Source organism: Oryx dammah, unplaced genomic scaffold, assembly GCF_014754425.2.
Source record: "Oryx dammah isolate SB20612 unplaced genomic scaffold, SCBI_Odam_1.1 HiC_scaffold_29, whole genome shotgun sequence".
Classification (NCBI taxonomy): Eukaryota; Metazoa; Chordata; class Mammalia; order Artiodactyla; family Bovidae; genus Oryx; species Oryx dammah.
In genome coordinates this window covers 87,566,478-87,579,164 of record NW_024070213.1, presented here as the reverse complement: position 1 = coordinate 87,579,164, position 12,687 = coordinate 87,566,478, and the positions used below count along the sequence as shown (strand labels likewise).

The 12,687-nt window shown below is 38.8% G+C and overlaps 1 protein-coding gene across 5 annotated transcripts in view; it reads left to right on the top strand.

Moving 5' to 3' along the window:
* LIMA1 (LIM domain and actin binding 1) overlaps nt 1-12,687 on the top strand; it is an 89,296-nt gene that overhangs the window by 51,798 nt on the left and 24,811 nt on the right. For all 5 annotated transcript variants that reach the window (XM_040234050.1, XM_040234046.1, XM_040234047.1 and 2 more), the window contains exon 4: nt 2,050-2,514. In XM_040234050.1, coding sequence (XP_040089984.1) covers nt 2,050-2,514 — 465 coding nt within the window. The remainder of the gene's footprint in view (nt 1-2,049; nt 2,515-12,687) is intronic.

Here is a 12,687-nt window from a genome sequence, read left to right as displayed (position 1 = left end):
CCCACTGCAGTGCAAGCCCCTAACCACTGTATCATCAGGGAATTCCCCATGCTGTCTTATAAATAGCTATTTCCACTCAACAGTGTCTTATGAGCATCTTTTCATGTCAATAAATATGCTTTAATCACGTCTCTGAGAAAAGTAGTGTCCAGTCACCAAGGCAAAATGCCACTTTGATTCTCAGGGCTTCTGTTTGAGCAGGGCATGGCAGCTGAAGTTGGAGACCCAGATGATTCATCCATTGTGTCTCTGGAGGGAGCCCAGAGCCGAGAGTGTTGCTGGCAGTTAAGGTAGCACCAGCTTCCAGACCTGTTTTTATTTTTTAAGATTTATTTATTTTTTGGTTTTTGTGCTGGGCCTTTGTTGCTGCACATGGGCTTTCTCTATTTGCAGAAGAGGGAGCAACTCTCTAGTGGTGCACACAGTTCTCGTTGTGGCAGCTTGTCTTGTTGTGGAGCACAGGTTCTAGGCACTCGGTCTTTAGCAGTTGTGGCACACGGGCATGTGGGATCCTCCAGGACCAGGGATTGAACCTGTGTCCCTTGCATTGCAAGGCAGATTCCTAACCACTGGACCACCAGGGAAGCCCTTGGACCTGTTTTTGTTTTGTTTTGTTTAACTTTTTATTTTGTAGCAGGGTATAGCTGATTAACAGGGTTGTGATGGTTCCAGGTGAACAGCAAAGGGACTCAGCCATGCACATGCATGGAGAAGAATGGCAAAAAGAATAGAACCCATCCTGTTTTTTAATTCTCTCTTTTCCAACAAGAAAACTTTTCATGCTGCTTCTATTTCTGACCCATACACACTTCCCCCAGTGAAGCATCCTGCCAGCTAAGATTTAAACACAAAAATCAAGCAAAGTTGTTCTTCCCTAAGTTTCTTTTTTCAAGTCTTGGTGTTACTTGAAGTGGCTCTCATAGTGTATTCAGAAGAGTAATAAGGTGAGAGACTTAATTCCCAATATAGCTGCTAATCCTGTTTAATTCCCTAGAGTCTTTCAGTCCTAGGTGGTTTGTCCTTTCTTAGTTGAAAAGCCGGTGAGTCACAGACTGCAGGAATGGAGGGCAAGAAGGTATTGGAGTTTGTGCTTTGTTCGAAAGGTGCTGCTGCTTACTTTATTTAGGAGTGCTTTCAAGGTCTGGGACGTTGAATTTTACTTCACCAAGCATGTCTCCTCTAATTATTACAGAGCAACATGGACAATTCCCAGATTGTTTTCAATGTCTTATATGTATCAATTAATTGCAGTTTGACCCAGGTGAAAAAGAATGGTCTTAGATGTGTGTCTTTCCATCAAGAGAGGGAGTAGTTTCATATGAAGCCTGGCTATTTTGCAACCAAAAGGTCTGGAAAATAGTGAATATTCTAAAAGAATTTGTACATGACCAACATGTAGAGAACAGTGGGGGGATAAAAGGATTCAGTTATTATGTAAAAATGAAGTTTTTTCATGTAAATTATGTTACATATGATGATATATCACTTATGCAAATACATGTAAAAGTTTGGTGGTTGCTTTAAATTTCCAAATAGTTTCAATTCTTGATGCTACTATCCACAATTACTGGTATTGTGTAGTGTAAGCTATACTGCATCTTTGTCTCATTTAAAAGAAAAAAACCCAGCAGGATTCACCACGTAATTTTGTGGCATGTAATAATGAAATTTTATTAGTACATATTTACAGGATTTAAAGTAACTGGTAATTTGCCTTTTCTTTCTGTTTTCCCCATTAATCTCTGGGTAAAAAAATCCCTTGTCTCCAATCTAACTATCATTAGATCTAGGCTCTCCTTTCTTCTCATTTTGTCCTTATAAGGCTATCCTGTTTTATCACTTCCTGCTTTAGCTCCTGACTTTTTCTCTCTTCCCCTCTCCCGGGGTGGATGCTTTCTCCATGTGGCAGGGCTGTAACTGTTCACAGCTGTCGGAGACGCCAGTGGAGCAGGAGCAGCTTGGAGTTTTAACTTTCATTTTACAAAGAACAACATGTTTGAAGGTTTCAGCAGGCAAGTTATAACTGGCATTAACTTTTTGTTCTTCTAGAACACTGAAAACCTCCCCCCGCATTTTAGAAGGGGGAACCTGACTGCGTTAAGGAAGAAGTGGGAGAACCCAGTGCTAGGAGCCGACTCTCTCCCAGACTCAGTGCGAAACAGCAGCGCAGAGGTCAGGCACAGAGGCGACCCTCCTCCCGCTGAAGTGGTGGGCAGCTCTGCCTCTGACGTCCAGGCTGACCGAGGGGAGCTAGTCCAACCCAGACCTAAGATCAGATCGCCTCCTGAAGCTCCTACTAAGTACCCGCACCCCCGCATCAAAGACAGCGAGCATCTTAAAGACCGCTCAACAGAAAGTAAAAAGATGGAAAATTGTCTAGGAGAATCCAGACATGAAGTAGCAAAACCCGAAATGAGTGAAAATGCAGAAACTGCAAACAAAATAGAGAAATACAATGTTCCGCTGAACAGGCTGAAGATGATGTTTGAGAAAGGTGAACCAACTCAAACCAAGGTAAGGATCGGGTGGGTTTAAAACTTGTAAAAGGGCCAATTCAAGTAACTAAACAAAGCTTTTTTTCTAGTCTAGACTGTTTGAGTGGTGGCGAGTATGTGGTCAGTATGTCTTTTGATTCAAGTTAGACGAGTAGTTAATAAAAAGTCTCAGATGAATTATTTACATAAATGCTAAGATTTGTGGGTCTGTGACCTAGTTTCACATGAAATTAAGTGCACACTGGGATTCAGGTCGATACCTAGAAAGGAAGAGAGTTTGATGCCGTCTGGGTTATGTGTTTTCCTACGCTTGGCCTTTTGATTTGTCTTCCTGTGCCTTTTGTCATTAGTAGCTTTTGGGGGTGGAATTACTGCTGAATCTCTCTCTGCCTGGACACAGCTGCAGGCTGAGTGTTAAGGCCAGAGTTTAACATTAAGACTGAGGCTTAGTTGTCTTCTTGCTAGCTGAATCCTTTCTCTTCTTAACTTCCTCATCTGTGCCTTCCAACAAATGTTTTCTATCAGCTAAAATCCTGTCCCTGGAAAAATCAATGAAAATAGCCAGACTAGCTGTAGCCTTCAGGAGTTTTGACTTGCAAATGCACAGAGTTGCATTTTCCTACAACTGCTAATGAAATTTGATCCTTAGTGTGGAGTGCAGACCAGGTCCCCAGAGGGAATTACTTAACTAGAAAATGAGTTACATATGCTGGTGACTTATAACACAATCCAGGGGCCGCAGAGCTGGTCAGTTTTTCCAGTTTTCTCATACTTTCCTGCATATCTGGCTTTGTACATGGGGTTCGTTTGTTACAACAGTCATTATAATGAAATAAACAGATCTGATGGGGAGCAAAGCCATCATTTACTCTAGATCATATCTAGATGGGAACGTGGACTTTTTTTTTCCAGCTAAATATTTGGTCCAAATGTCTACATTTGTGAAGTAATGGTAGGAAGTGTTTCTTCTGAGGCAAAAATTAGATAACTCATCCTAGAATTCCTCAGTTATGTTTGATGCGATTTAGCCATCCCTTCTTGTATCTTGCAGTGCCTGTCTCTTTTCTCCTTAGGAAAGTTCTTTAGTGTTCGGCGATCATCAGTTGAGGATGTAGAAAGAATTTTTAAAGGTTTGCAAAACTAGAACCCTTTTCTCTGCATGAGTTTTAACTCTATTTTAACATAAACCAGTTGGCAAGAGATGTAACCAGAAAGCAGTTTTATGACTTTTCTTAAACTCTCTTCCCTCTCAATTTTGACTCCTCTAGGCCTGCCAACTCCCCTTTTCTCCTTTATAGTCTTAATTAAAAAAAAAAATTTTTTTTTAACTTAAATGGGAAAAAGAATTTTAAATGGAAGGAAAAAATGTCAGAAATCCTAAATAGAGAGGAAGGGGCTTTGTTGTGTGTCAAAGCACCATTGTAAGTCCTCTCCTCTCAGACCCTGTTAGGGGCAGGACGGCTGATGTCATGGCAGCATGCACAATGTAGATTCAGTGCAGGCTAGTACATGTCAAAACTGGCCTAAGGTTGGAAATGACTGGGACTGCAGCAAACAAAATGCTGATTATGTGTAAAGATCTGGTAAGAGACTTTTTTCTCGTAAATGTCTGGTGAAGATGGGTTAGAACAAGCCTATCTTTTTGTGGCTGGTCAGAGTGGAGAAAAAAATTCTCATATAAAGGAAGATCCTACTAGATCAGGCTGGCATTCAGCCTAATTGCTATTGGGTCTAGGAAGATAGAGGGGTTCTAAGACTGACCAGGCCTTTTGAGGGGGAGCTTTTTAAACTTCCTGATTAAATAGTCATTTGCCCTTTAATGAACTGCATAAGGAGTATAAAACACAACTGCCATTGTTTTTGTTTTCTGTTTTTGGCCACACTCAAGTGGGTTATGGGATCTTAGTTCTCTGACTGGGATCGAACCTGTGCCCTGTACAGTGAAAGTGCAATGTCTTAACCACTGGACCACCAGGGACGTCCCTGTGCTTGGTTTTATACCTGCTTCTAAATAAGCATCATTACCCATGTTAGCAACAGCCTAGATTACTTAAACATATTTTTCTAATATTTCAATAAAACCGGTAAAAAAAGAAGTTTTGTCTACTTTAGATTATGGAATGATTAATCAGTTTGAAACTAGGTTATGGTTATTGCTAACATAACTTCAGCTTTAGTACGGATAAGGCTTTAATCAGGAAGTCACATAATTGGATCTTTGGCAGAAAGCTCTGAGAAATATGGTAGAGACACTAAGCAATCTTTTCAGGAGCGAGAGTGAGGAAGTAAGAATGATTACCTCAGAGCTCAAAAATTAGTACTTCTCTGAGACAAGTGAATATATCAGGTACAAATCATGTGAATCTTTGTCTCCATAATTGAATTTAGAGAACTGGACTGAATCTCAGCTAACTAGTTGAGCAGGGTCAGGGAGCACATAGATAATGGAAATACATGATCCAAATCTCTTTATCTCCTAAATCTTTTTTATCAGAGTTATTTACAGGAGGCCAAGTTAATTGCCTGAGTTCCTTAGTCTCTCTTAGTCTCTCTTGCTCTCTTTTATCTGAGATGGTTCTTGCCCACTTTTCTGCCTGATCTCTCCTCTGCAGTCCTTTTCTATTTCTCTGTCCCTTGTGTAGTCTTTTCTCTTTCCAGGACTCCAAAAGATGGATTCCAAAACTAGATTCTCATCTTGAATTCTTCACCCAAGCTTTAGCTCCAATTTTGTGGTTGGCTGCCAGATTGCACACCTCTTTGTGAATAAAACTAAAGCACTCAATTTCAAGAAAACTAAAGAAGAATCCATTATCTTCCTCTCTTAGTGTATCACCATTCACCACATTTCCTGTTCTATGAAGTTTGGGATCAGTTCTTTTTGCCTGCCTCTTCTCAGTCACTTACTAAGCCATCTAAATGAGTCTACACATCTCTCAATACGGGCCATTCTCTCCAAGAGGTCCCACATCTAGTTCTATGGTTTAGCCTTATTATATCTTGCCTTGTGGTATTGCTACAACCTTGCCTATTGGCCTCTCATTTTTTTCTTTCCTTTCATCCTCCACACTGTTGCTATTTATTTTTCTAAGCATAGTTGTAAATTATGCTATTCCCTTGATCAGAAACTTTTGATGTCTCAAAATAAATCCATATTTAATATTTGGGTCTTCCACAGTCTGATCTAAACCCACCTTTCCAATCTCCTAGCTAAGCTCAGATGGTAAAGAACCTGCCTACAATACAAGAGACCCAGGTTCTATCCCTGGATCAGGAAGGTCTGCTGGAGAAGGGAATGGCAATCCACTTCAGTATGCTTGCCTGGAGAATTCCATGGACAGAGGAGCCTGGCAGGCATAGAGTCCATGAGGCTGTAAAGAGTCAGACACGACTGAGTGACTAACACACACATACAGCTAATCTAATACTCAAACCCTGGATTACTCCTCATTTTAAACTAGTTATGTCTTTCCCCTGACTTCTACCTTTTGAAATCTTACTCATCAGGTCTATTAATACTAGGAGAACTTATCTCAGTTTTTCCCATATGAAATTACCTTCACCCTCCTGACCATCCTGTAGAATTTCTCACTTCTCTTTGGCCACTTTTATCATGCTTCTTTAATAGTCTGTGTGAATTTATGTACTTCCCAGTCTATATAATTCTTTCAAAGGAATGTTTCCTTTATCTCCCAGTGGTCAACCCAATGCTTGACTCTTAGGGTTTATTTAATAAAAAAGGAGAAAAGAAGCTTAGATCTCAACTTATAAATAATGACAACTGATCACTTTTCCTCTACTTTTAGTGAATAGATAGGTTATTTAAGTCAGGTGGTTTAGTTGAACATGATAGTTCTAATTCCTACTGCAAATGAGCAGTGGATGGATTAGTGTAACCTATCAGTATGAGGAAAGAGAAGCCCTCCCTGGTGGCACACACTAAGTGTGGCTTCACATCCCTAACTGTATATATATGTGGATCTGGGTTTTAGGTAGCCTTTTATGAAAAAGCTGACCAAGCAGTTATTCAGTTATCATCATGTTGACATTTGAATTCATAATCTTCAAAGGTCATGATGCAGTTATTCATATGACCAGACAGTGTAAGGAGCATGTGACAGGCTCCTTAAGTCTTACTTATTTCTATTTGGTTCCTAACTTATTTGTTTCACACAAATCCTTGGATAGGAGAATAAAGACCAAATAATTGGAAGGTATATTTCTACCTTCATAACCTAATTAAAATCCTATCTTTTGCTTGGGTCAAGATTAAACCAATTCATTGTGATGCAAGAAAATAAAGCTTGAATATGGACATCTCTTGATTCTTCTACACAAGTTCTGACTACTGCTTCTTCCTTGCAGTGTTTCCCTCTTCTAGGAGAGGAGTTAGGTAAAGAAAAGAAGAGAAGAATATAAAATGCCTCCTCACCAAAAATCTCTGTTTTCTAGAACACATAAACACACTCACGCATTTGCTCTTTGGGGGCTAACCAAGGACAGGAGGTAGTAATGAGAAAATAATGGTGGGGAAATCCCTGGTGGTCCAGTGGTTAAGATTCCATGCTTCCTTGCAGGGGCCAGGGTTCGATCCCTGGTTGGAGAGCCTACATGCTCCACAGCCCCCCACCCCCCCGAAAAAAGAGAGAGAGAAAGTGATGATAAGTAAAATTAAAATCATTAGGGCAAAAATTGTTCTCTCTATCCTTTTTCCCTGTTATTCATGGTATACTTTAATGCTTTCAGTTAATTAATTGTATTGTTTATGCTACAAAGACAAAACAACTACAATAGAAATATCTCAATTAAAACAGAAGTTTCCCATGTCCCATCAACCTTGTCACTTCTCTGCTGTTTCTCTCCTTAGACTCCTAAGCTCTTCAACTTCCCTTATAATTTCTGCCCTTCTAATCACCAGGATCAGAAGGGCATGGCATCAAAATGCCATGTGTATGGCATTTTGTGTATGGCTGGCATCAAAATGCCAACAAAAGTTGCACTTGTTAATGTAAGAGTAAAACCATCTTTCTTCAAACAGTCCAACATTTTTGTGGTTTCTCTTCTTCTAAGTTCCTGGAAGTGACACTTGTGTTTTGTTTAGTTTTATGTAACACTAGTACATAGCAGTGTTTATGTGTTGATGTAGTGGAGTGAACCCTTTAGAAAAGAAGACGTCCAAGCTCAAGTCTGATCTGTTCATCACCTATTTATCCAGAGCCAACTGATCTGTAAACTACATCAGAGAAACAATTTATATTTGCTTTCTCAAAGAATGGGTAGTTGTCCATAGGGAATCCCTGCATTGTTGTAAAAAGTATCCATAATGTTTTATTTTCTCCTCTCTGGGCTAATAATTGCATGTGTTCCCTTATCTACTTGATGTTATCTTAATAAAGTTTTTCTTCTGCTTGGTTTAGTGGCTTAAGTAAATTATTTGGAATTATATTCCCAGAGGAATACAATTCTGAGGATGTTCATAATTGGTATTAATTGAATATCGGTAAGTCATAATCTTAAAATGGGTTTAGGGAGGAAAGGGATTTTAATAGCTAACTCAATATCACTGTGGGGTCTAATATAGTCACCCTAAAGTAGGGGAATGTATCTTTTGCTTATCGGCAATACATTGCTAGTGTTTTGAATGTAGATAACTGGTTTTGTTAAATAAATACAAGGATTATCTTTGTTTTTCTATAATACTGTCTTTCTCATATATCCTATTAAAACTGATTTTTTTTTTGCTGATTTGTTGTATTCATCTACAGTTTATAGCTGTGTAGTTTTGAGATGTGATTTTGCTCTCACTGTTATTTTTCTCCCCTCTATATTGTTTCTTTAATATAACATTTTTTTAATTGAAAGAATACAAGTACAACATAAGCTACAGGTATACAATATAGTGATTCACAAGTTTTAAAAGTTATACTCCATTTATGCATGCTAAGTTGCTTCAGTCATGTCTGACTCTTTGCGACCCAATGGACTGTAGCCTGCCAGGCTCCTCTGTCCATGGGATTCTCCAGGCAAGAATACTGGAGTGGGTTGCCATGCCCTTCTCCATCTTCCCGACCCAGGGATCAAACCTGTGTCTCTTATATCTCCTACACTGGCAAGTGGCTTCTTTACCACCACCGCCACCTGGGAAGCCAATACTCCATCTTTAGTTATTATAAAATATTGGCTATATTCCCTGTGTGGTACAATATATCCGTGTATATTATTTTATATCTAATAGTTTGTACCTTTTACTCCCCTAGTCCTATATTACTCCTTCTCCCTTCCTCTCCTCACTAGTAACTACTAGTTTGCTCTCTATATCTGTGTCTGCTTCTTTTTTTTGTTATATTCACTAGTTTGTTGTATTTTTTAGACTCTACATATAAGTAATATCATGCAATATTTATTCTCCATCCCATGTATTTCACTTAGGATAATACCCTTCAAGTCCATCCATGTTTCTGCAAATGGCAAAATTTTGTTCTTTTTGTGGCTGAGTAGTATTCCATTGTGTATATATACCATATCATTTTTATCCCTTCATCCATTCAATTTAAGTTCTTAGTGTTGTTTTGATTGACCTATCGGGCTTTCCCAAGTGGCACTAATGGTAAAGAACCTGCCTGCCACTTCAGGAGATGTAAGAGATGCAGGTTTGATCACTGGGTCTGGAAGATCTTTGGAGGTGGGTCTGCCACCCACTCCAGTATCCTTGCCTGGAGAATCCCAGGGACAGAGGAATCTGGCAGGCTACAGTCCATAGGGTCGCACAGAGTCAGACAGGACTGCAGCAGCTTAGCATGCATAGCAGTATATTTCTTTCTTTTTTTTAGAAGTATATTTCTTGTAAAGACCTCCGATTAAGCACAGATTAAATTTTATTTATCCTGAATTAGTACCTCTGAATAAATCTTTGGTCTTTTGTGGTAAGATAGTGACAGATTCAGGTATAGAGGTGCCAGCCAGGGAATCCTGACCTGTTTGTTATCCTAAGTGGCTGTCCTTGATGTGTCAGTTAGAGACCAGTCATCTCTTTTCTGCTTACTTTCATGCCAGTTAACTACATACTGGTTTCTATTCAATTCCATTAAAATAAAACTTGTTGAAAAGTAGTATCAGAGGACTGGAACATTCTCTAAGCAATATTGGCTACTTTAGAGTTTGGAGGGGCCAGAAAGACACCATTTGCCCCCCAAAATCACCTTTTCTTTATACGACTGGACTCACTTTTGGATAAAGCAACACAGGTGTGTATCCAGATGAATTGATTAATCATTTCCTCTAGCCTTCTAATTCATTGATGAGTTACAATGAGTGAGCAATCCCTATCAAGATCGTTGACATAAATCCTAGAACTATTGATATACGTGATTGTAAAAGGTTATTTAATTCAGCTCATTGTTCTCAGGCAGTTAGGGTATTAAAATCCCTGTTTTACGGATGGAAACAGCTTACATGAGAGAAATTAACTGATTTTTTTTTAATGACCCAATATCATGTAGCTACTTAATGTCAGAACGAGAACTGAAATAGTGTAGTACCACCACTTCTGCCATAAACACTGTCTTCATGGATGTTACGGTAGCTATTTATGGGATAAAAGCATCTGGCCTTACATATTTTTGAAATCCAACGAAACCAGGAAAAAAATTAAAACATATTAATGGCTGTCTTCTCAAAGACTTCAACTCATATCTGTCTTCTTTTTCCATTAAAATTTTTTTATGTATTTATTTATTCTTTCTGGCTGCCCTGGGTCTCCTTTGCTGTGCGGGCACTTTGTCTAGTCGCGGGGAGCAGGGTCTGCTCTGTGCTGTGCGCGCTTCTCATTGCAGTGGCTCCTCTTGTCGCCGAGCATGGCTCTAGGCACACCAGCTCAGTAGTTGCGGCACATGGGCTTTCTTGCTCCACTGCATGTGGAATCTTCCTGGACCAGGACTGGAACTTGTGTCCCCTGCATTGGCAGGTGAATTCTTAACCACTGGACCACCAGGGAAGTCCCTCTTTTTACCTTTTATAGTCTTTTTACTGAATAAAAGACATCAGGGCAATGAAGAGAAGTACAGTGGGATGTAAGAGATCTGTACTAAAACTCTTGACTTAGAAGGCTGTGGGTTTGGTAGGTTTGTTTTTCTTACATAAATCAGTCATATGAGCAATCATATACGGGATAAACCAGAAAAAGTCAAATATCTTGGAAGAAAGAGTAACCTTTACCAATTGTGCACACAGTTGTGCACAGTGATATCTTTATCACTGCATAACTAGATTTTACATCGTTTTAGGTACCGTGTGCTCTGTTTTGTGTTCTTTACCTTTGGTTTGGTCTTTTTTATATACACCTTCCTTTGTACCTTCCTAGTTCGTGTAGTTATCCTTTTACAGCAATAGGTTATTTCATTATACATTTTAATCATTCCCCAGTAATTAGATTCTTTTCTAGCCTAATTAAAAAGCTCTAAACATCTTGGCAGAAACATTTTATTTTTAGTTGGTAGGGGAGCCATATTACTGAATGGTGTTACCAAGGTCAAAAGACATAATTCATTGAACATTCTTCTTGCATATTTTTAGCTTATTATCAAAGATTATATTATTTAACAGTGCTAATACAATCTAAGGACATAGTCAATTCCTCACCAGTTCCTCGTCAGCATTTGGTTTTATCATTCTTATCTATTTATGTTAATTTAATAAATATGAAGTATTATCTCTCCTTCCTTTATTTTTAATTATAAGAGAAACACATAATTTTTGTAGAACACTTAGAAATACAAAATATGGGAGTTCCCTGGTGGTCTAGGGGTTAGCATTTGAGGCTTTCACTGCTATGGCCCATGTTCACTCTAATTGGAAACTAGAACCCACAAGCTACGTGGCATGGCCAAAAAAACCCCCTAATATATATGTATATGTATAATCTATATATATGTATAGAAATCCCTCTGGAGACAAGTGTTCCTTCTATGTGTAGCTTTTACTTAAATGAGCTATTTTTTTTCTACTAGAGCTCTTGAAGAAGGAAATGTTTATCTCTCACTATTTGGAGAACTTGAGGCCAGGTTTTACCTACATCCTATAGTCTCCGTGCATAGTTCCCATTTTTCCCTAAGAGGCATCCATCTTCCACCATTGACTTTGGAAGGATGAGAGAGTCGGAAGGAAGGTCAGAGTTAAAAGGCTGAAGGAAGTAGCTCTCAATAAAGTGATGAGAATCAACTTTTAAAGAGAAGTTTTCCTGAAAATAGGGGTACCCAGGACAGGAAATCCTGCTTTTTATTTGACATTTGGGACCTAACTTACTTTATTTCTAAAGAAAACTCCAGAGAAAACAAATTCTACAGACTGCTGGCTAAAAGCCCCAGACTCTTATTTTCTTATTGGTAAATGTGGATGCATTTGGTTTATAGATTCAAAGAAAATATTTAAGGGGTGGTCACACTAATGAGAGTTACTGCAGTCACCCAACAGGAAGGAGGACTTGTAGGGTGGGGTAAGGCCAAGACTGAGGAAATTCCAGAAAGTCTTATTAAAGTGTTTTACCTTTTTTCTCTTCTCTTAACTGAGTATGATAATTAAGGCTCCTTCAGGCAGCAGCAGGCATGTGAATAAAAGAGTGAAATGTGATAAAAATGTGTTACAGAAGAGTATTTCACTATGAGAATTCCTGTGTGTGTTCCTTTACTTTCCTTGAGAAATATTGGAGGAAACTCCTCCTTCTTCCTGAACCTCAGATGACCACTTGTAAAGTGAAGATCATAAATTAATATTAAATGCATTTGAGATCTTGGGGTTTGGATTTTTATTTTTAAGTGTAGATGATTTGCAATATTGTGTTCATTTCAGATATAGAGATCTTGTCATTCTTTATCTTTGAGTGGTTTGGAGGTGGAAAGATATTCAAAGAAATGCTTAGTGCTTCACCCAGGAGCTCATTAAAAGCCATCTCATCGGACTTCCCTGGTGGTCCAGGGGTTAAGATTCCATGCTTCCAATGCAGGGGGTGCAGTTTCGATCCCTGGTCAGAGAACTAAGATCCCACATACTGCTTGGACAAAAAAATTTTTTTTTAGTTTTAAAAAGCCATCTTATCTCCAAGTTGTATTCCTCCTCAGAACCGGTGTCAATATAACTTTGATTTCCAGGGACGTTTTTCTGTTTTTCTCTAATAGCAAATGACTTTGCATATTCACTTTTT